Source organism: Scomber japonicus, chromosome 21 (assembly GCF_027409825.1).
Source record: "Scomber japonicus isolate fScoJap1 chromosome 21, fScoJap1.pri, whole genome shotgun sequence".
Lineage (NCBI taxonomy): Eukaryota > Metazoa > Chordata > Actinopteri > Scombriformes > Scombridae > Scomber > Scomber japonicus.
This window is the reverse complement of record NC_070598.1, coordinates 14580264-14605032: the sequence shown is the minus strand read 5'-3', so window position 1 is coordinate 14605032 and position 24769 is coordinate 14580264. Positions and strand designations below refer to the sequence as shown.

The 24769-nt window shown below is 40.2% G+C and overlaps 2 protein-coding genes across 2 annotated transcripts in view; one reads left to right on the top strand and one right to left on the bottom strand.

Moving 5' to 3' along the window:
* Window positions 1-24769, top strand: part of mtrr (5-methyltetrahydrofolate-homocysteine methyltransferase reductase) — a 295323-nt gene that overhangs the window by 126902 nt on the left and 143652 nt on the right. The gene's annotated exons all lie outside the window — the stretch shown is intronic.
* Window positions 1-24769, bottom strand: part of sema5a (sema domain, seven thrombospondin repeats (type 1 and type 1-like), transmembrane domain (TM) and short cytoplasmic domain, (semaphorin) 5A) — an 86909-nt gene that overhangs the window by 56307 nt on the left and 5833 nt on the right. The window contains exons 2-5 of the mRNA XM_053342746.1: window positions 16279-16378; window positions 12306-12351; window positions 3973-4035; window positions 703-801 (exon numbers count right to left, since the gene is read on the bottom strand). Coding sequence (XP_053198721.1) covers window positions 703-801; window positions 3973-4035; window positions 12306-12351; window positions 16279-16378 — 308 coding nt within the window. The remainder of the gene's footprint in view (window positions 1-702; window positions 802-3972; window positions 4036-12305; window positions 12352-16278; window positions 16379-24769) is intronic.

The window sequence follows — 24769 nt, the reverse complement described above, 5'->3', positions numbered from 1 at the left end:
AGGGACATGATGTGTTCATTAGTAAAGTTTAGAGGTGCTAGTAGGTGGATTTTCTAAACTTTGGGCAGAGCTAGACTAGCACATCTAACTCTTAGCAAGATGCTCATGCTTCCTAAAATGTCTATTGCTTTAATTAACCTTGCATGTTTCTTTTTTCTTTCCCCTCCATTTAGTTTTGACAAAGCAGTGCTTTATCATTGTGAATTGAATGTAAATAATGAGAAAAAATGTTCCTGTAATGTAATTCTATTATCTCAGAATATCCTTGTATTTAATGTGAGCATTTGTCATCCAGTGAATAGACGGGTTGGAGAAACTTCAGATAATGAAGAGGGATCAGCTCAATGCTATTGTAGTAAAAAGACAAAAGACTTCATTTTCAAATACCACTTTCCTGTGAAATAATCCATTACAACATAAACTAATAAAACAACAGCCGTAGTGTGGTCTATATAAGATAATATTGTAATAATAGCTTGCACAGCCCACAGTAAACATGTCAGCAGAAAAGCCCGCCAACACAAATATGCAAAATGACTTTACTATAATCAAAACAAACAGATGGGACATGGTAACTTAAATAGTAACAGTAGCATTAATTGGGCAAGAATAATTAGTACCCATGTGAACCTAGTCAAAGAAAAGCAGAGGAGAAACAAGCAAAAAAGACAAGAGAGTACAAACAGGGACTAATGTTCATACCGTTCGATTGGTGCAGATGGGTGTGAAGGCGTTGGTTCCACAGGTAAACAGCCTGTTCCCATTGACCAGCAGCACCCTGATGTAGTTCTGGCACTCCTCCTGTTGAAACACAGCAGCAAACACACATATCGCCATTAGCAGTTAGCAGCCGCACCATTATCTATCCACTGACAAGCAGCAGCATTAGGCAGCGGGACAAAATTACACTTTATGCCAATAAATGAGACAAACACCTGCAACCACAGGAGGGCTAGTCTAAAACGTGGCCAAGCTTGACAGAGTCAAATCAAGGCTAATGCCCACACGGCTTAGCCATGTCACATCTTAATTCAACAGGGACCAGATTTGGAGAGGGATCTGAATAAGGTGGAGAACAGATAAATGCAGCAGGCGTGGGAGAGGACCACTCAGGATTAGTTTAGAAAATTGCATCGGCTTTGTTGACCTGTCAAAAAAGTGAAATGAAAATGTAGCCGCTCATATAGTTCATTCAATCATGTTTCTTTTTAGTCTGCTCTCTACATTAGTCAATTCAAGATTCTTCTCTAAATTATGGTGAAGTACACGTTCACCACTCTTTTCTTGGCTCACTCCTCCTCTGAGGTTTTGGCCTGGGTTTCAAGCGAACAATTCAGCTTGGCTAAGAGTGTGCGGCAAATAAAGCGGTAATGACAGAGTGAGTGATTGATCAAATGATCGATTGCCACTGAACGTCATGAACTCTCAACACTGCCGTCAGGGTTTCATGGATGTTTGCTGGAGATTTCAATCAACAAAACTCATAGCAAATGTAACAAGAGCAGTCAGTATTCATGTAAGAGAGCGGCATGTGTTTTTGTCCTAGGACAAGGTAATAAACGTGCAGGGTCCCGTCATCTGAAAGGGGCCATGGCTGGGTTGATGAGGGGCCCTCGTAGAAATTTAAAACCTTGTAAATCAGCTATTGTCTGAGCCACTCGAGGTGCCCAGGGCGACCTCCCTCTCCTCTCCTTCTCAAGGGTCCTGATTTAGGAGTGGGGGGGCACTGCAGGAGAGATGGAGGGGAGGGACTTTTATTTCCCCTATCAAGATGGAGGTTGACTCGTAAAACAGCTTGTTTCCTAGTGCTAAGCACAGCCTAAGTAAGTGTGTGTGTCTTTATGTGTGTGCCTGTTCAAAACTGAAGATGTGTGCATTAGTGCAGTTAACACTTGTTATGTACGAATATATATCTGTGCTGTTTGAACAGCATGTACTGTATGCTTGTGTGTGTGTGCGCACACGTGTGTGCAGGGATTGTGGTGGGTTGTGAGGGCTTTGCATAATTCAATTCTTCTCTGCAGTTTGGTTCTATGGTAAATACTGGCATATTTAATATTTGCCCAGCCTCACAGTCTTGACTTGTTTATGAAAACTTCCTGACAAATGTTCCACGTCCATACTGTAATACACAGGCTGTTATACTTGGCTCTTGCATTATAAAACAAAACAGAGGCAGCAATCAAGTCCTGTCAAGTCAATTTAACTCTCCTTTCTTCTCCCAATGGAAATAAATCAAATACACAAGAGAAGAGAGGACGAGTGCATTAGTTAAAAAAAAAGAATACAATCACTTGTAAATTCACTCAAAGCACAGGCACGGTATCTGTGTAATAGCTTAAGCGATGGTATATTGTTGCGCGCTGAGCTAGGTAATAAACCATCGAAAGCCCTGTCAACTGCAGGAGAATGAAGTCTTTTAATGCTATTCTTAGTGTACATCACAGGAGCTGATCCTCAGAAGGGAACAGTGAGCAAAACAATTTGACTCTGCCAGACAGTAGCAACTCTCAAGGACTGAGGTAAGCTTTGGTCTGTAATTCACAACAGCTATCTTGTGCTGGCCAGTCCGTGCATGCCTATTATAGGTCCCTAACCACCTTTCACAGAAGGATAAATACACAGTGGTGCACGCACACACACACCCACACACACCCAAGGATTAGGGCTGGGCAGTTCACCTACGAGTCAAGTTCAGCTCTAAACCAGCTGTTTGGTAGTTAACCACAAACAAAAACATACACTTCTGCACAAAAAGAAACTGCTGCAACAATAGGAACTCCCTTTATGTAAGGTCTATACATATGTGTTAAGGTGTGGTTGGGATTTTTCTAATTATACTAGTTGATTTAAATCCTCATTCAGGTCAATCCTACTTACAAAGCAGAGATTTCCGGTGACCATTTATGTGAACGCTGAAAAATGAGCTCCATGTTGCTTTCAGGCTTTAATATGTTTCATCATCACTTGTTTTCATCATCACTTGTTTTCATCATCACTTTGTGTGTTGATTGGTCGGAAGAGCTGTGATTTCTGTCTCTATAAGATGTAACATTTAAATTCTATAGCCATAACTACTATGCAACATTGATGCTCTGCTGGAGAAGTCTAACATCTGGGGCATCCAGTTCCGCTGGTAAACATCATTCATTCATGTGTTATTTTCATACCAAGCTCACAGGAAAATATCGAATACTTATCAGCTGTTTTGGACATTGCAGCTTAGAAAGTTGTTTAGCAGTAGTGGAGGTTGCTTCCTAGCCTTTAGTTCATAGTATTATTGATTTATTATTATCAGTTTAGCAGTCATCTTCTAGGCTCTGCAGAGAGGGAAAATAAGCCATGATGTCATCAGGGTCATCTTGAGCCACACTGGTGGCACTGCTCTAAGGAAAGCAATACGGATCGATCAAAGTTTTCAATTATCCACTGAAATATCAACATGACGGATTGGCACAAAACAATAGTACATGACATAATTTTTGTGTCTGATGATGTCTGGTGATCCTTGACTTTTCATCCAGTGTGTTAACATGGTAAACACAATAGCATGCTAATGACATTTACCTTAAGGTACTGATGCCTAACTACAGTCTCACAGAGCCAGTGGTGTGGCTGTAGACTTTTGCATTACAAACAGGGTGTGGAGTTTGAAAGATATTGGCATTAACCAGGCCACCCAACACAGGGACATTATGGCCATCGCTTTTTTAAATCTGTTCTGTCTCATAAGACCCAACCTTAATATCAGTACAGTCCTCATAGCTGGAATACCTCTTTTAAACAGCCTTACCAAAACCAACAATTTCCAAGCTTAATTTGTGAAATACATGTCCTACTGAGGAGAGTCAGGTTTTTCTGTTAAATACGAGACAAATTTTGAAACTTGTTTATCCCAACGTCTCAACAAAAGTCTGATCAAGCAATATAACAGTGTGACACTTGAAATGCTCAGACATCATTTAAACTCACCTCAGACTTTCCACGGCTGAAGCAGGCTCCCTTGGTGAACTCATCACAGTGCCACTCTGCCTCCTACAGAGAGAGAGAGAGAGAGAGAGAGAGAAAATTAGTGTGAGGCTCTCATCAAGAAGAAGCAAACATCAGAAAAATTTGGCGCCATGTCACCATGAACCACTCTGAATGCCACTCTGGGAACCCAAACAAAACAATGCCCAGCTCTTTCAACTGTGGCACAATTCCCATCTTTTGAAGTCAATCTGATGTCTGGTGACTTTGTCTGAGATAGCCTGGCAATAAAATTGCCACAGAGGACATGAAAACACAGTTAGAAAATGTAATTGAAAACCATAATGCGATGAGTTTGATATGCTGGCTGCAGCATGGATTTCTACATGATGACTATTCTTTGATTTAGGTGTGGGAGGAATGGATTAAAAAAGAAGCTTATGGTAAATTAATTTGACATTACATCTTCACTGTACCCTCAATCCCACACACACATACACATACAGTACACACAAGTTTATAAGCTATGTTAAATACAGACACAGAATCCAATTAAGGTGCATACCAAGCAGAGACCTCAAGAAACGAGAAGGCAAGTGCGCACAGAGCAAGATGCCAATTTGATTTATGTGTGAGGGAAAAGGAGGGATCTCAAGACATAACATGCAAGTCCCTAGAGTAGGATGTCAACATGATTTACATGTGAGGAAGAAACAGAGGGATGCCTTTTACATTTTACTAGAGTAGAGAGAGAGGAATAAGGAGATAAAACCTCGACTCATCTCCTCCAAGGGAGAGGACACCAGCATGCTCCGATTTCTACTGTTTAATTTCAGCATGACCTCTGGGGGGGCTTTTTCATTGATAAAAGTTCTCTATTCATGAAATGAATGTTGGCCTCGAGACAGCACGGCCACTAAGACACTCACGCGTGTGACAGGCGGAATTAGTCGTCAGTGCCACCAGGTCCGTATGACTGTCAGAGAGAGGAATACTTAACAGAAAATTGGCTGGCACAATAATACGCTTAACGTAATTCATGAAAAGTCGCCAAAAAGCTAAACTATTCAACTTCTCTTTGGTCACACATAGGCGACTTTCCTGAAGTAATAACTTGGCTAGTGGCCAGAGGTGAAGGACTTTGCTCTCTATGGGAATATAGTAAATATCACTAACTGAAAGAGAATATTACATTTCACCTTGGTATCACGATTGTTTTATACCAGAACAAGAGGTGGGGAGAAAGCTGAACCCCCCTCAGCACTTTGGAGAACTTCTTTCATTTCCTCTTTGAGAACACTCTGGGAGTTTCCTCTGTATGTTTTAAGACAAGGCCTTTGCTTTTCTCTTTTCTGTCTTTTGGAGGTGAAGAAACACCCGTATGTACACACTCACACACACACACGTAAATGCACAAATAACAGGAGGGAGCTTTGAGAGAGGAGAAAGCTTAGGGTGTGTGGTACTATTCAGGGAGGATAAGATATGGAGTATTAATGGGAGCTGGCTTCTCTCCTTCTGTGTGTTTGTGTGTGTGTGTGTGTGTCAGTTCACATTCCTGGCCAAAGCTGGCTATTCTGGGGCCGGGCAGCCACACAGCCTGCACATACAGCAGCACAGCCAGTCCCAGCTGAATTGAATGTGGGCGCTGAAAGTGCTTTCAACTAATCGCATGGGGAGAGGGGGTAAAAAAAAAAGGAAAAAAGAAAAAATGAAAACTGTTAATGGCCCGAAACCTTACTCCCTCGTGTTCAATGTAAAAATCAATCATAATACAATGCAAAATTACAATGTGACATCATATTAATGGGTGCAAAGTGGTTGCTTTTATCATTATGGGGCGATTATATGATTTATCATCATCCAACATAGTTCAAAGCAGTTTTTTGAGTACCACATATTCTCACCACGTCTTTAAGACATCAACTTTATGGCTCCTGAAGAAGGTGATGTCCATAAGCCTGTAAGCGAGGGGATGTGCTGGCTTCATTGACCACTAAAGCCGCCCTATATGACTGCCCTGCCTCAAATGGTCCGAAGTAAAGAAAAAAATCACAGTCATGCAAAGACGAGTGCCGGTGTCATTAAGAAACATTAAAAACTCATTAACGTGCTATTGTTCAGCCAAGATATATCTGTCTTGAGCTGAAATATGTGTAGAATGTGCTGTCGTTAAATAATCATTCTTGGCTTTATCAGAGAAAGCTGCATTACAATGACTTTTTACAAAGGCTTTGTCACCCAGGAGACTGAGATACAGATTTAGAGGGGAAACAAAGACGGTGAGACAAAAGAAGATGACCAGGATCTAATTTAGTATTATGGTTACTGGCCCAAATTGGAAAAAACTAATCTATTACGGCACTGTTATTGGATGCGGAGAAAAGCATCCAGGATGAAATAGGAGATACACATTTAAAGGATAATCATGCTTTATTTGAAGACATAATCGTTTTTACTGGTTTTGGTAAATGTTAAGATCTGCAAACAAAGGAAAATCACTATAATTAAATATGATTAGTAAAAAGTACGAGCTGCAAGACGACAAAAAGATTCTAAACTAGCATATATCCACATTATCTAACCACTTTATCTGGAGGCAAAACTAAAAATGAGCATAAGTCATTGGTCAGGAATGCATATGAGCACAAAATAAGTTTAGCTGATGAAGAATCTACAACTGTTTGATTTTTCATGTTTTTTGCCTTGTGAGACAGCCTCTTAGCAATGTCGCCACATTTCCAGATTAATTTGGTAGCTACAATTGTTACCAATTGCTATAAAGGCCAAAATTATGAAAATAAAACATGTAATATATCTAAATTATCTTTTGAACAAGTAAAGCGTGATAGAGATATGTAAATCTAGAAGGAGACAGATGAAAAAACAATGTTGGCGATACTGTATGTACTGTATAGTCTGTGTGTCTGCCTTCTCTACTGTCCCTTGCAATGGGTGTAATCCTCAGAGATAAACCATTGTCTCTCGTCAGCCTACAAACTGAGGGGCTATTGTCAACATGAGGTGGGTGCAAGAGAGATACGAAGGGACAGAGTGGGCAGAGAGAGAGATAGACAGAGAAAGGGGAAAGGACATAAGCAGGAAAAATAAGGGACAAACAGAAAAAAAACCCCAACAACAACAAAGACAAAACAGTCCAACTTAGAAGTCAGCCAGTACCAGAACAAGGGAGACAGTGTGGGCAAAGTGAAGTAGTCAGTGAGACGGGCGAAAGACCGTGGAGCTGAATTCCAAAACAGCACTGTTTCCAGACATGATATTGAATATATTTTGCATAAAGAGGGTCCGGAGAACACACTCTCTGCTGACAGCTGTCTGGCTTCGTGAAATGACTGGCTGTGTGTCTCATTACAAGGAAATGGTGGGGTGTGAGTAAGAGCTGGACAAATCCTGCTGGGGAAATCTAATCTGTTTTATGAATAGCTGATATTACCTTCTTATATGCTGGCACAATATTTACTATTCAGACTGATGTATGCTGATGTAAGCTGCTGAAAGATTTACACATGAAATTGGTCTTGATGTCATGTCTGAGCAAGTGTGTAGGTCTGAGTTACTACACATATCATCATAGCAGCATACAAAGATGAATTGGAGTTGAAGTGACCCCCTACTGCGCCTCTTACTACTGCAGGGCTGTTTACACTTGGTTTTAAAATGTGTTTCAGTGACCTGAACACAACTGGATGGCTGAGACAAATCGCCATTCATGTCTATCATATGTCTTCAAGGTATCCAGCTGACCACTTGTGTTCAGATTCCGTTACTGCCTATGTCACTTCTGCTAGAAGGTCAATTTGTCACCAGACAAGTGTCAAGATTTTTTCGCAAGGGCTAGCTAACAGAAAAAAAAAATGTTTCAAGCAGTTGACACACAACTGTTGAGATTGATAGGACAAAGTCATTTGGCATTGGCTTGCTGTCACTCTTCCTGTTACATCCTTGTTGGTGATAGATCAAAACGCATTAGCACTTACACTAATAAGATATGTGGTCAAAATTCACAGACCACCTTGGCAAGTGATTTGAGTGATCGGATCACAATGTGTCTCGGCAGTAGTGTACATTTTTATTTACGCTGTCCTTTGTGATCCCATCACCCAAGGTTCACAGCACTCTTGCTTAAATGTGGCATCAAATTCCATTATATCAGTGAGCATGTTGGTATCTGCATCTCCAATCCCATTGATGCTTTTTATTCTATGCATTTAAATGGCCAAGTTAGTGGCTTTTAGTAATTGAATTAGCAATGCTTCCAGAGCTATGGAGGACAGCCTCTGTTAGCTACTGATTAGCTGAGCTAATTGTCTGCCTGACGAAATGTAATTGCGAGAGACAGACCCATTAAATACAACACGTGAGGCTGGAGAGAGCCTTTTGTTTTCTTTGGAGTTCCCTTCCATCCTAACAACATGACAGTATGAGAAGAAGAAAAGAAAAATGGAGGCGCTGTATACATCTCAAGACCATACAGTGTCTGTTGCCAAAGGGAACTGCTACTGTGTGTCTGGTGTTTTCATGTGACTGCCAGTGGAGGAGGAGAGGGACTGAAGTGAATAACCACTATTTTCTCCTCCTCTGGTGCTTTATTGAATGGTAAACAACTGATCCTGCTCATCCCAGAGCTTATTGACTAATGCTGTGTCACAGTGTTTCTGTGGAAACTCAGCCTTACTGTCTGCATCCTGTTTCGATTTAGCGTGGAAGCAGCACACTAATAATGGATTCTTAAAAGGGGTGTTTTTTCTTAAAGTTTTGCTTAGCATTTGGTGAATTTGCAGCTGCTTTCAGGGGCAGCATGAAAGTGTGTGGCCTGTTATTAGACCAGGTGTGCAAGGGTAAAATGGGTCATAAATGAGCAGGGGGAAGCTACTGTATTAGGGTTTTCAACAGCGTCAAAGGAGTTTTTTTGAGGAGCTCACGGGCACAGAAACACAAGGTTGAGCCTGCTTGGCCATTCATCAGCCCAGGCAACACAAAGGGAAACTGAACACAATGCAAATGCAGAAGAGCCAATTCATCAGTGTTTGGGCCACAGAAGGTGGTGATAATGGTGGTGCCAGCGTTGATACGTTTACCCAAGGCTGGCAAGAGTTGAGGGCAGGGAGCTGAATGAGGGACGGAGGGGGCAGGACAAAACTGAACAGATGTGAGATATAAAGAGGGATCCGCCTGGACAGAGGAAAGACATTAGGCTTCGTGGCTGCTGTTTTTACAGCTAATTCTCTGGCTATGGTAGCTCTAAATTATATTATAGATTCTTTCATTAGTCGAGCATATTGCAGAGTTAAGTGTCTTCTTTTTTCCACTCGAAAGTGGAGTAAGGAGAAACGTATCCACCTTTTGTTCTTGACAATGCTTTCCAGTTCAGTGAGGATGAGGGTAGAGGTTGACAGGGAGAGGGAGGCCTCTTCAGGCTGTTGAAACACTGCAGACGTTTTTAAGTACCAAATATTAACTCTAATCAAGGCCATAGGGAGAGCTGACTCATGTTTCCAGGCCTGACTCTTCCCACTTCAACCCCCGTTTGCCACTCAGTTTGAGCACATGCTAGCAAATTTGTGTAATGTGGAAGATTTTCTACCTATACTGTTTATGATTCTGCAAGTATCCCCCTGTCTTGTAAATAGTTCCTCAGAAAAATCTTTACATCTCTCCAAAGAGACTGAACCCTTTGTACTCAGGACTTATTGAAGACTAAATCCAAGGGGTGGCCTGAGAAGACATACGGGCAATGAAAGTTCTCAGATCATCACTTTTTTTCTTTTCTTATAAAGGTCCTCTTTCTCTCCGCTTTCTGATGTTCTTGTCTTTTTCTCTATTTTTATTAACACAAAGCAAGCAGGGCATTTACTGAGGAGATTACGTTTGCTTGGCTCATGCTCAATCGATCTCAAAGTCTCAACTCGATATGTGCAATAGAGCAAGTTAGACCAGCAGTGTTTACCACCCTAAGTGTCACAACTCTCTAAACCCTCCACAATATAATGGTATGACTACCAGGTATTAAGGGTTCATTTTCTATCGCAGAATGCTTGAAAACAACTCATCATACTGCATCCAAGGGCAGGAGAGGTGGATGGGATTTCTTTTGCCTTCATGCTATAAAAGACCTCAGTGGCTCTTTTTTACTGCTTTCATAAATGTTTCATGCATGTACGTGCAAGATGAGATAAGGCTGTCATTGATCATATGGTAATTATATTCACCTCTTTAACATATTATAGACTGTTTGTATTACACCGGCGCTAAGCCTTGTGCTCTGTCAAAGCATACATAGCCTCCCTGTTAGTGCTGCCAGCCATGCAAAAACAAATCGCTGCCATCGGGCATTATATGACAGGGCTGATACAGGGGGATGGGGTGAAATCAGAGAGACAAGCGTAGGTGTAGCTTTTAGCTTGTTTTCCTTTTGCATGAAAAAAAAATCTCATGCAACTCTTTTGAACATCCGTGCAACTGCAATAAAACACACTGAACAACTAACGACTATTTGTGCTGAAACTTTCTTTGTTCATTCTGGCACTTTCTGCACCATATCTCCTTGTAAATCTATTTGATCAATCAGCAATGCATGTAATGTGAGTGAAGCAATGCTGCCAAAGGGGAAATTCATTACAGTCTTTCATATCCAACAAGAATAAGAATGACAAATACATGTCGACCCAGACAGAGAGGCAACCAAATCTCTGTGCAATTACTCTCCTGTTTTATATCAGGATGAGAAACGGAAAAGAAGGAAGGAAAGAAAAAGATTTCAGAAGAAGATGAATGGAAGAATTGGACTTATGCTCCTCAAACTCCTACTCCTGCTGCTGAACTTAGCCTTCTCCTTGACTCTACAGCCCTGGTCCAGTTAAATGCAAAGCAGGGACTAGTGCATAGGTCATCTTAGATTGGCCCCATGCCATGGCAGGGATTATCAGGTCTTATTTTCTAAAAGAGATGATGTCTTGGAGATGAGGGGTTGATTGGGTCGGTGGAATCTCCTCGCTGATTCTGCAGTGCCAGTCGAGCGCAGGATGAAATAAAGAAGAAGGGATGATTGGGTGCACAGATGGCACAGAGCATCTTTAAAAAGCATCTGTGTCCCAGTGAGCGGCCACAAAAGACCAGCCTCGCATGAATCCTTGTCTCTCTCTATGGGGGTTTATCCTCTTTCTTCCCTCTGTCTCTGTGTTGTCTCACTGCTCCCTGATGCATTTGTGTGTGCCACCCTCCACTCCTTTCTATCCAACAAATTCAGTCTTCTTATTTTGTCATGACCGTTTTTCTCATTTTCCTTTCCAGGCAGATTTCTAACACTGCTCCCTCCATTCTCCCTTTGCTTCATCCAGCCTTTCTCACTCCCCTCTTTCTCTCCCTCCTCATCTTCTCCCTTGGTTTTCCAGGGTGTAAATGGCAAACATCAAGAGTTGTCTAACCATCAAAGAAGCCTTGCTGCTACCACCTAGAAATATGTGTCAATGTTTGTATGGTAACTCAGCAGGTCACAAAATGCTTAGCCCTGCAGGAGGGCATGTGGGCTCAAAGACTTGGAAAAAAGGAAAAAGAACAGAAAGGATGCAAAAAAAAAAAAAAAGTGTGAATGACAACATGTGGGAGAAGGGGAAGGAAAGACAGATTGAAAAAAAAACATAATTGCTAACTTGAGCGCTGATTCTATTTATGGATGTTTTGTACATATTTTACAAGTCACCAGAGGCAGAAGGAAAAGCTCTAGCCCTGAGGTTAGAAATCTTTAATCTCTGTTCAGTAATTCATATGATTCGATTCTCTCTGTGGATGTTAAAACTTTTGACCTCACCTTGAAAAGAGCAGAAGAGTTTAACTAAAATGCTAGCATAATATCAAAAAATTGTACACTATATCAATACCCTAGAAAAAGTGGAAGAGTAACAAGAAGTACAGCTGGAGAGTATATGCCATTTTCAGTTTTAAATTGGATTTAAACACGAAGGATATTAGCACTGACTAGACTTTATACCAACTCTTTCCCTCCCTGTGTGTATCAACCCACGGCACTGTCTACCAAACCGACTGTCACTCCACCGGATGGGAAGTTGTTGTGACATGTGAAATGCTAAACCATTTTACTGTAACAGCTTTAAGTTGTGGGAGCTGGCAGCGCGCTACGACTAGCATGGTGATTGTCGGAGGCAGGCAGCGTTCTGGATGCCTGTGCCAGCCTGACTGTAAGAGCGGTATGAGCAGATGGAGCCTCCTCCAAAGAGAACATATTCACTCGGGAAAATGTGTGAGTCAGACTGTGGGAGTGTCACAAAAAGACAGAGTTAGAGAGAATTAGTACTCACCTGGATCAGTGTCAGGTCTTCCAGGTTGAGCCTAAAGAGATGATTTCTGAAAGGAAAAGATGGAAGCATATGAGGTGATGGAGCCATTTTCTGTAATACTGAATAAACCAGGCACAAAATGTGTGGATGTTACAGTATCACAGCTCAAAGGTCAAAGCTCTGTACAGTATTTATCTATGTTCTCTCTCTAGTCCTTTCATCTTCACCCCCTCCTCTCCATAGTGCCACCAGTACAAAGGAATTACCTCTTCAAAAAATAGTTCATACAGACTTAAAAGTGCTAAAATAGAAAGCAGGGAGGTGAAAAACAGTTTAGGGGATGTCGACATACAGTACTTATAATTACAGCATCTGAGGAAGTTTTCCCCACTTAGAAGTTAAAATTAACCTCAGTCAGTGTACTCATTGGGAATGGTTGGATTCAACCACCGCAGCAACTGACCGAATCTAGGTTTCTCCAAACAATAATTGGGAGGTAGAAAAAAAAAAAAGACTTGATAAAATGAAATGCTTTATGCAATTATCTCCTGGAGTTTTGTGTGTTTGAGACACAGTGAGCAGGAGAGAGTAAGACTGTGAGAGAGAGAAAAATCAAAGCCTGGCAGTGAAACCACGCTCTAATAAGTGCCTGTCCTGCCTTGCCTGAAGCTTTTTAAATTTGCAAGACACAAATAAAATAGTTTCATTGGCCTTTTTTTAACTCTTCAAGAAACATTCAGTTCTAATGACTGCCCTCTCAAGAGAAATATTTTGTATACTGACTAACAATGGGCCTCATTCACAAATAGCGTATATGCAGAAATCTGTGTTTAAAACATGTGTATGAAAGCAACAACTTTAGAACTGCCTTACTTCATGCATATACACAAGTCATAGACATCCCATGGTCTTGAAAATGATATAGTTAATATTTATTGAATTTAAACAGTGTCAGAATCACAATTATTTAAAAAAAAAAAAGATTGGACCTAAATAAACAACATTTTAAAGTGTGAATAATTATCCATAAATCATCATCAGAAATGTAAGGAAATGATTAATATATTAAATATGTCCCATTCCCACTTTTAGATTACAATAGTTTATATAATGGAATTTCCACACTGAAATATAACAGTGATTTAATCACGATATCGATTTAATAATCATTATTATATCGATATCGTGATATGAGACTAGATATCGTTTTAGAATTTGCACATCGTAATATCGTGATATAGCATAGGTATTTTTTTCTGGTGTTCTAGCTGTTCTTTTATTTGCCTTTTACACACTTTGTCATTATTCTGCCCTCCTGTGTAACTGACTGGCTAAGTTGGCATATTGTAGTAATATTAGTGGTAATATTTTGTGACAGTACCAACAGTCAATATTGTGGCGATATTGATATTAAGGTATTTGGTCAAATATATTGTGATATCGCCCAGCCCTATGCACACCTAGCATAGCAGTAGATAATTATTTGGATCAAATCCAGAGATCTACACATTTACCTTCTTTTTATTTAGTTACACACATAGCCTACTGTGTAGTAGTGGTACAACGGGTATGAAGGCTGTATAACGGTTGTGCCAATGACATGTTTACCAGCCAAATCTGCCTTTTCTGGCTTCTATTTCTGAAACTATTGTTTGTATTTCACTAGCAGTAAAGTTTTCCATCACAGCCCTCTTTGCAATGCGTAACAGTTCTCTTCACTGCTGCACTGTGCCAATAGAGCTTTTCTTATACAGAGAAATGGGCATGTGGTAGTATGCTAATTGCTGACAGTGGGCACGCACCTGTCAATTTATGATGATTCTGATTCACTAACATATGCATGGTGGTAAGAATGAAATTGGCCAGTGTGCAAGTGTCATGAAACCAATCGGAATTTCTACACACATATTAGTGTCAGGCTGTCTACTAAAACCATAATGAATCATTACCAGACTGAGACCATATAAGATCTGACAATTAAGACTAAATGCATCATATGTGTAATTTATTTTCCCTTTAAAAATTCTGTATTACAAATATTTTTGTTGTTTTGTTTCCACTGAAAATCTGTTAAGTGTGGTAAAATTTTCCAATGAAAAGAACTTTTTTGTGCCCATTTATTTCATATCAGCAATCAAAGAGCAGGCAATGATTTTCCATAAAGTAGATGTTCAAAGTAGAAGTTACACTCATTAAATGTATTTGCACACCTCTTCACATACACACATACACATACAAAGGTTTTCACAGAGATCTGTCAGTCTCCTGAAGAGTGGGTCAGCCAAGTCTCAGCAAGGCCATGGCCCCCTGTTTTACTGTATTGATATTTGCATCGATCCCTCTTTCCTTCCATTATCACTCATACTTCCAACCCAGCTTTCAACCTTTCATCCAACCACATCTCCTTTCACAGTGAGACACTTGAGAGCCGTCTATTTGGCACCTAGAATTGAACATAATCTCTTATTTGATTTTTTGGGTGCTCCAAATACCAAGCACTGATAGAATTGGCTGAATTATATATACACACACACACACACACACACACACACACACACACCTGTGTGTGTATGTTAGGGCTGTCAATCAATTAAAATATTTAATCCAATTAATTGCATTACTCGCAAGTAATTGCAAATTAATCGGACATTTTGTATTTGTTCTAAATGTATTTTGAAGGGATATTTTTCAAGTTTTCAATATTCTTATCAACATGGGAGAGGACACATATGCTTGCTTTATGCAAATGAATGTTTATTATTGAAACAATCCAGAACAATGAATTACTGTACTGCATGCTCAACAAATATGCTGAAAGCAGAACATGCTGGCCAAGCATACAGCTGATACAGAGAGCCCTCCTCCTGCTCGCCAAAGGCAGACCACACTAGATAGTTTGCAAGGAGATGCATAAACAACTCTACAAGTAACAAACTTTCAACAGCGATAGCTAAATTGTTGGCTACAGCATGCAGGCTGGTTAACATTGTGGAGGACGAGGGTCTGCCTCTGGCAAACAGGAGGAGATCTCTCTGTATCAGCTGTATGCTTGGCCAGCAGCTGGTATTTGAGACTCTACGTACTCCGGTGGTTACTCAATTCACATCGACAATAAATGCAAATAACTTTGGCCTTGTTGATAAAACCATCTGGCAGGGCTTTGAAGCTGAAGTTGCCATTCATAAGACACTTTTCTTTATCCATTTCTGCTTGTTATCCAAAATGTTACTGCTGCATTGCTTCCTTATTTCCCAAACTACCAGCCGGGCCAAGGGTCAAACAGAACATGCATGCGTTAACCGTGCGTCAAAAAATAGTGCAGCTAAAATGAACAAGATTCAAGTTTATTTGTCATTTACATGTTTGCACATGAAAACGAAATTTGTGCTCAGGTCCAGCAGCGTACAATACATACATATATACATATATTTGTATTGACAACTAACCTATTAAGAGAAGTGCAGAGCACACTTCATCTGGAATTAACCAGAGACTCCAATCGCGAGTAAATACACCCATCTCTTACACACACACACACACACACACACACAATACATTAAAGGACACACAAATGCACATGCACATAGAGAAAAACACAGTTAAAAGCGCAATTGTTTGTGTTTACTAAATGGTAGCATTCCCTTTTGAATTTAGAGTCTCAATCACACAGAAGCTGCACACATGCACACACATGCACACACATGCAGACACGCACGCACACACACACACACACACACACATACACACTTGCACACACGCAGCTGGGCTTGACAAAGACAATTGACTTGGAAACAATTTCCAAAGCCATTTCTCTCTGGCTTTTGAGGGCATCTATAGAGAAACTGATCATTACTCATGCAATGCACCAACAAACACTGAAAAAGCAGGGAAGGAAAGACAATAAAAGAACAGACAACAAAAGAAGGAGACAGGATGGGAGACAGAGATAGAAAGCGGCAGAAAAAAAGAGACAAAAAAGTCACATATTGGTTACCTGGCACCGACGATTAGTTCGTTCTGGCCGGGGTCAAAGGTCAGCTGTGAATAATCCACCGTGCCCTCTGCCTTGAACCTGAAGATCCATGGCTCCATCTCTGCCAACGACACCACAGGAAACAACAACAGTGAGCCAATCAGAGTAGAGAATTTGAGACAGCAGATGACAGCTATGCTGATGAATTAGCTGTGTTCAAAGGGTTGCTGTAACTTTTCTTAAGACACTCAGAGAGATGTTCTTAAAGACCAGACTTACAATAACAGAAAGTCTGCAGTTCTGTTCACTCCTGCCTTTGTTTAGACTTCTATTAATTTAAGGGAAAACCTATTTGCTCTTTTGCTTAGCATCTGAAGTATAAATATAGAGGCAGTCAAATTTGCATTTTGCATTAGAATAATTTTAGAGGTTTCCAAGAAGCTACATTTACAAATCAAACTCAAAGCATGTTCACTAACAATATAGCCCAAGTGTACATGCCCAAACAGCATAGATTGGAATTAAGTAAGTAACTAAATTTAATCACAGATCAAGGTCACAAAGTTCTCCACAAGGATAAACATTTGAAAGAAATAGACCATAAAAGTAGTGTAAGATATAATAAAAGAAACAAACAATGAAACATAAGCAACGACATACCTTAAAAACACACAACATATTAACACTAGACTGAAATTGACTGAAATTACAGACGAGGCAAGAAAGCAGTCTAGGTGTTTCCAACTATAATTAACAAGTTGGCCTCTATTTATGGGGCAGTGGTGCTAAACATTATTGGCAGTTGCAAACAGGTGTTGCTAAACATCACTAAAAACCAGGAAAGCTCCTAAAATTAGCTTTGCAGGGTGTCTGCGTACCAACCATGTAAGCCAGTGATATTCTGAATCTTTATTACAGCTTAACATAATGATATTTCAGATCAGTAAAGCTTCAGTTCACAGTGAAGAACCAGTAGCCTGCGGACAAAACAAATCACACCAGAGCTCCCCATGGACAGTAATTTGAGCAAGAGCACAGGTGGTGCAATGTAATGAAGTACATTTCATTTGAAACTTTCAGCTGACAGTACTTGTATTGTTTTAAGACATATATTTTTTATTTACCTGTCATCGAGTATCCTATTTTCTGCTTTAAAGGTAAAGGTCTCATTTACAATAAACTTTACAATATAGATTTTGTCTCATATTGTATATGCCCCAATTTTTAGAACAAGTTTATTTTCTTCCTGCAAAGGCCATTAAAAATGAAGTGTGCATATACATTATATATGATTGGATTTATGTGGTATGAAGGCTGCAAGAAGTGCATTTAGCATTGTTTGCCACAAAGTTTAACATATTTTGTTATTGCAACTCTTTAATTAAATTGTCAGGCTATTTTTTTACTCGCCACTGCATAGAAATGGGCCCACTTATTGAGTAAAATGGAGAGGAGATTGAATAAAGAACAGAAAGGTTTCAAGCTTTCCTTTGTTGATAAGGTCATTCAAAAGAACATTTTGCATGGATCAACGCACTCTCACATTAGTTGTTGCTCAGCCTCCTGGTTTTAAAATGTCCAAAATAAATGAGACATGAGATCATCTATGTACAAAATACTGAAATTTAGATGCTCTGTCCTCAGTGGGAAGTTCTTTGATTTCTGTATACCATTAAAAACAACTGTTATTGAGTGGTTTGTGGAAATGTACACTGCCTGGCCAAAAAAAGGGAATTGTGAAAGAGTGGTTCAGGGAGCATGACATCATTTTTACACATGGATTGTCCACCACAGAGTCCAGACCTTCCATTGAGAATCTTTGGGATGTGCTGGAGAAGGCTTTGCGCAGTGGTTCGACTCTCCCATCATCAATACAAGATCTTGGTGAAAAATTATTGCAACACTGGACAGAAATAAATCTTGTGACATTGCAGAAGCTTATCGAAACAATGCCACAGCGAATGCATGCTGTAGTCAAAGCTAAAGGCGCTCCAACAAAATATTAGAGTGTGTGACCTGTTTTTTTTTTTTGGTGGTGACTTTTTTTTTGGCCAGGCAGTGCATATTGTGCATGGATCATGCAAGACCAATGAGATTACTTATTATGGAAACTGATCTTGTCATGTATGGTGAATAGTTATACACGCACACACATATAGAAAGAGAGAGTGAGACGGAGAAAGATATCCCAGACAGACACCACAAGCCTGTTCTCATGGCGCCCACCCCATTAACCCTTGACCAATCAAATCAAAGGCATAGCTATGTGGACAGACTGTCTCCCGTCTGGTTACCCGATAGGTTTAGTCAAGGGTGGTCAATCAGTCTTTATGGTGGTGTATATGCTCTCCATCGCTCATCACATTCCTGATCCATAGTCATAATTTACCCTAGTACTATGTTTACAAATGTCAGATTGCACTCCAATGAGCCTTTAATAGAAATGGGACATTACCTCCACAATGCTAGAAATTAGTACATGCAAGAATATTTTTGAATAAAATGCCAGAACTCCAAGGCTGAATTTTTTCAGCAATAGTTGCAACAGCAATTTTAAATCATTCATCATTGCATTTGTGAGCTATTTCCAGGCTAAACATTTCAAAGGGACTTTTTTAATTTACCAGGGAGCTTTCCATCAGGGCCGGAACACAGGGAGAGGACAGCTTGAATATCCTCCTCGAAACACATTATCTGCTTCTTCAGGCACACCTGTCAGACAGCATTTCAAATGAAAGCAAGCTCTCCCTTGACTGCATCAAAAGGGAGTAGTTTCGGTGACGAATGTGGGATTTCTGAGTAATTTAAAATGAAGACAAACAGAGCAAGAAAACGTGAGCATCCAAAGAACATCTGCCTTCTCCTGCTCACGTAGGGGGACCAAACTCTGGCTCTCCGAACAAAACAATGTCATCTCAAGACATTTTCCCCTTGTTCTCTTTCAAGTCTCCAGCGATGAGTACAAGAAAAACTGCAAAAAGCAAAAGAACCGTGCATCTGACTTCAGGTTTCAAAGCGCTGATACATTTTCATTAGCTGCGCTGAAATTAATGTCTGGGAGACCACAACCAACTTCACTGCAAAGATTTCATTTTGCTTAATGACTGCTGCTCCGCTTATTCTGGTGGGAGACACACAATTTTGGATGTGCCAATCCTTTGGCTCTACTGGGCTTGTTTTTTACGCCATCGAGAGGATCCCTGGCATACAAATGTAGCTGTGACACCCCCCGGGGGAAGACGGCACTTGACGAACCCAGCTTCTCCCCATAAATCTCCCTGACTCACCAGGGGAAGCTCTCTAACAGGGTGATGGAGTGTGCGTGCGTGTGCGCATGCATTCGCTTGCATGCGTGAGACAGAAAGAGTGAAGAGAGGGTATTTGTCGGAGTGCACAAAGGGAGCAAAAGGTTCTAATTGAACACAACAGCACGCAGGATTTATGGCCCTGTATGATGAGGCCAAGGACCATTCATAAACATTCATAAGCAGCATAGATGAGCTCTCCCAAGGCTGTTGAGCTAAATATATAGAGCTTCACAAAGTCAAACTCATGGGGTTCAGCAAGATCACAGGTTGGGTTAGGGATGTGGAGAGGCAAATTTGTGGCACAATTGGACACATTTCTAAAGGCTGCACTGCAAGATAATGAGCGAGTTAGCTTCATCACAGAGGATAATCACAGTGATTTGATGTGATATTTATTTGTTTTGTGGGGGGCTGTTATAGCTAATTTTAGGGGCACCCTAGGGAGTTTTTTAAGATCCCACATAGAGTCAACAAATCAACGTTATCTTAAGCTCAGTCAGGAAACAGTAGGACAACCCCGAGCAAATACATATCTTTAAAAAAAACAACAAACTCTCTAAGAACACCATTCCCCACCTCACTTCCTCGATTTCAGATCTGCTTTGCTTGTTACATGGGTTCATATCAGATGTACTTTAATGCATGTGATAATGTAATCACATCACAGTCATGCTTGTACAGCAGCTGCCTGAATCAGGGAATTGGCTTCCGATGAGACGAAGGAGTAATCACACGCACGTGCAGAATCACACACACGGATTAGGACGAAAATTCAGAAAGCAGCCAAGGCTCCGAGCCAACACGAAGCCAACACATACACACACAGATACAACCCTCCCCCTCCCCTCCCATCGGGTCCCATCTTATCCCCTTAACCCCTGTCTCCCTCCTCCTCAAAATAGAACACCCCATCACTCACATCCCGTTTGTTATTCCTCACTCTGACACGGAGTAGTTGACACAAAGACAAAATGACAGGATATATAAATATTTACGTCCAGCATCAGAGGCTACGCCAGTCTTCCATCTGCCAGTGCTCAAAGTTAACACTCTCCAGTACTGCCAGGCTAGCAACAATGGCAACATGTGGAACCAATTCTGAAACATGAATGGTTTTTCTGTGAGTGGTGTAAATAGAGTGTGGCAGCAGGCGCTCACACAAATGAAGAGCCAATTCACTCTAAATGCAGCTCTGTGGTAATGGGCAGCAGAAGAATTGCAACTATTTGGTCAAGCTGATGCGAGGAAACAATTTGGCCGAGAAGACGTAAAAGCAAACACCTGCTCAGTTAGAGAAAATCCAAAGCAAAGCAAGGTCAGTTAAAATCTTTGTGCGCAACTCTGTGCTTCAAGGTTTCTTTCTATTATGTTATTTCTAGCAAGAAAAACAAGCTAAAAGTCTTCAGAATTAAATTACCATGGCTGTGCTGGGGCCCTCGCGGGCAGCAAGTGAATCATGCAAAACAAACCACCGTGAAGCCACAAATAAGTGTGCAATAAAATATTTAAATCTAATGTGTGCTTAAGAGCACAGTTGTTTGGTTCTAGGGGTGCGGAAGATGAGACAGCCTTTTAACAGGATGACCAAATGTCTCTAGGCCATTTGAAAAAAAAGGGAAAAAAAAGAAAATATAAATGTAGGGATGTCATGTGGGGATTTCATTGCAAAGGGGCAAATGAAAGATGTACAAATCTTCATTCCATTGGCGGCCTGTCATCCATTGAAATAAAACATGACTTAAACCTAGTTGACCTTGGATATAGTCAAGATAATGTTGTGGAATTCAAGTTCTAAAGACCTCAGATGGTATTAGGTTTAAAAGGAATCATACCCAAATGGCCAATTAAAAGAGCTCTGATTCCAGTCGTAGCCTATTGTGCTTATAAATGTTATGAGGCCATTTGTTTATTTTCCTGCTTTGACTCCCCTCTTTCTAACGATGTGTTAGCCGTTCAGGGATGATAAAAGCTAAACTGGGTCTATGGCTGTAAAACAAGTCTGCCGGTTCTCCCCCTCAGAGACATGGCCCTCTGCTTGGCCTGTGAAAGCATTGTTTACACCTCAGTTTATAACCTTTAAAAGCTGTCAAGCCTACACCCAGGAACACTTGTTAAATGTAACCCTTTATTAATACAGTATATCTCTTGGGCTTTTAACTACAATAACACTAAAAATGCAGACCTTCGCCAAAACATATCCTTTTCCAGAAATGAAGTCCTTCAACATCTCTCCTTGAAAAATTCTATATGTATACATTTACATTGGAATTCTGCTGAAGCTATATTGAGACCTGTTTTTGTGAAAGCATGGCAAGTGTACATTTTGAGTAAACATCTGGGCCGCTGCTGCTGAACTGTACGGTGTACTTTCTTTCTGAAACCCTATATTTCTAAAACCACTATACAAAACAGAGAGCAGTCTTTAGACTATAGCATAGCATAGCATAGCACCACAGTAGCAGTTCTGTCAGCCAAGTGTTGTGCCAAGTCAGAAAGCCACCATCCCCAGTGGGGTCAAACCAATGTGAGACACACCCTTCCACAGTCAGGCCACAATCACACAGAGAGAAAGAAACGCTGTCACTGGAACACACTAAGACAAAACTTGACCTTGGTTTCCCATGATGGCTCATAACTACTATTTGGGCTCTGTATTGTTTAAGTCCTTTTTTTTTTGTTTAGCCTCGGAGCTGTTTCAGTGAACCTAACAGCCTCAATAGTGTAGTTAAAGGTCCAGTGACACATGCTACTAAGGGAAAGACAAATATTGTGCTGTTTACTTCCTACAACCCTCACCCTACTGAAAAGTCTAAGCCACATTTTCTCACCTCAAGCTAGAAAAAATACCAAAGACCTATAATTATATATTTATTATTGCTTTCAGTTAATAGTTTAATTTCTAAAATGTCAGGAAATTATCCATTTCAATGTAATATTTAAAGGTAGTATTTATCAAATTGCTTGTTTTGTCCCATGGAAAAGTGCACAAGCTCAAACTATTCAATTGGCAAAGATATAAAACAGAAAAAAGGAAATCCTCACATTTGAGAAGCTGTAACCAGAGAGTGTTTGCCATTTTATGCTTGATAAATGACTTAAACAATCAGTCAATAATCACAATTTCTGTAACCTGTAATTTTCTGACCAATTGTTTAGTCACCTTTTCCTTTAAAGCATTAGTTTGCTGACTAGGCGAGGAGGCGGTTATCAAAGTTTACAGTAGCATAAAAACTGCAATCACAACAGCTAGTCTTCCTCTGTCTGCCTAATGTTACCTACACCTCTAAAGCTAAAAAAATGAGCATGTTATAACTGTACTGTAGGCTGTACAAAAACGTGTTAAAAGATTATGGTTATGTAGTGAGCTTTAAATGTGCTGGTTGTTGGATTTTGTTACCTTTTAACAGAGCCAGGCTAGCTGTTTCCCTGTTTCTATTACTCTTTGGCCCTGATTTACTAAGATCCCAAATAAAGTTTTATTATAAATTGCGTGTGCAGTCCAATATAGTATTTTGTGGGTGATCTACTAAGAATAACTGCACAAATGAGAACAGGTGCAGACAGCAGTATTTAAATAAGGGTTTTGCATGTCTTTCCACCACAGAGAGTTTGGAAGAGCAGAAAGCCCACAAGCACAAAATTAAATTAGAGGTTCTAGTGGAAGAGGTTAACAAACTAAGTTACAGCAAAAAAATATTATCAGAAAATAATGCTATATTGGAGAGAATTTGTGACAAAGTCAATACTACTAAAACCAGAAATATTCTGTTCCAAAACTATTAACACAGATGGAAAAAAACCCATTCTGTGTGTATTCTGTCATTGTACCTCTGTCTGCTCCTGTCATCTGTGCATAGCCTTTAGTTACATACATTTTTACACACGCAAACCTAAATCAGGCCCTTTATGTTAAGCTAAGCTATCCGGCTACTAGCTGTAGCTTCATACTTAGTTCATTGACATGAGAGTGGCATTGATCTTATCTAGATGTTGGTAAGAAAGCAAATATGCATATTTTTGCGAAATGTAAAACTATTTCTTTAATAAACTGTATAGTTAGGTGCTAAATCCAAAGCCTACAAGCCTAAATCTATGACACAATAATATATTGGGGTTTCAAAGTCAAAGTCATATTCATTGAATATGGCAAAAAATATGTTTGCCTCAATCATGTAGATTTTCAGTTGAATCTATCAAAAAAGGGACATTCAAACATCATAAATAAAATCAAAAACATGAGTAAGGAGATAGTTACATTTGAAAAAAAAACAAGTGCTTTTTAATGCAGTTGTTTTGTAACAAATGACATGTTTTATATCTGTTGTTTACATTGGAATCACACATTGTGATTTTGAATGTAAACATGCAAAAAACAAGAAGAAAAAGGAAGAAAACAGAAGATCAAATCATCATCCAATCTTTGCTTCATGATATCATCATAGCAGTTCTTGAAAGACACCAGGAAACCAGGCTGATCATTCCCAAACCTTGAAAAAGCAACAACAGGAGGCAGACTACTGATACAGATAACATCTGATCATCAGAGACAACTGTGTCTTTACAAAACAGCAAAACTGAGACTGATATTTAGCAGACAAAGAACATGCACCATACGAGGTTCTGTGACTTCAGGGCTGGCCCCCGACATGCCGACGATCATGGCAGGGAGTTCATCACCCAGATGGAGAACCAACAAAACCTTGTTGAGTCTCTGCACCAACAGGTGTCAAGTGAGTTGAGTACCTCAAGACAGCAGGCACGAGATAGGACTCTGCAAAGGGCCTTGATAGACCGTGATGCACTTCATCAAGAAGTTCTGGAGCTCAGAGACCTGCTGGGTAAAGAGAGGGCCGACCATATGGGTGAGAGGGCTGAGAGAATTCAAGAGTTGGAGGAAACCAAAAGGCAGTTAGCTCACCAAAGACACCTGAAAGACGAGTTCATAAAGAAAGAAAAGGAAACACGAAAAGAGCTGGAAATGGTGAGAAAATACACTGACAATAACACCCTCAGTACCACCAAGATTGCCACACAGGTCAGAGACAAAATCAAGCAGAAGAAAAAGAAACTGCTGCAAAAGGATTATGAGGAGCTGAAAGTGGCACATATTCTCAGCCAGGAAAGGTTTGAGGCTGAACTCCAGGCAGAGAGGGAGAAGAACAATCTTCTCAACCAAGAACTGGAGAGAAGCAAGCTCTCACATG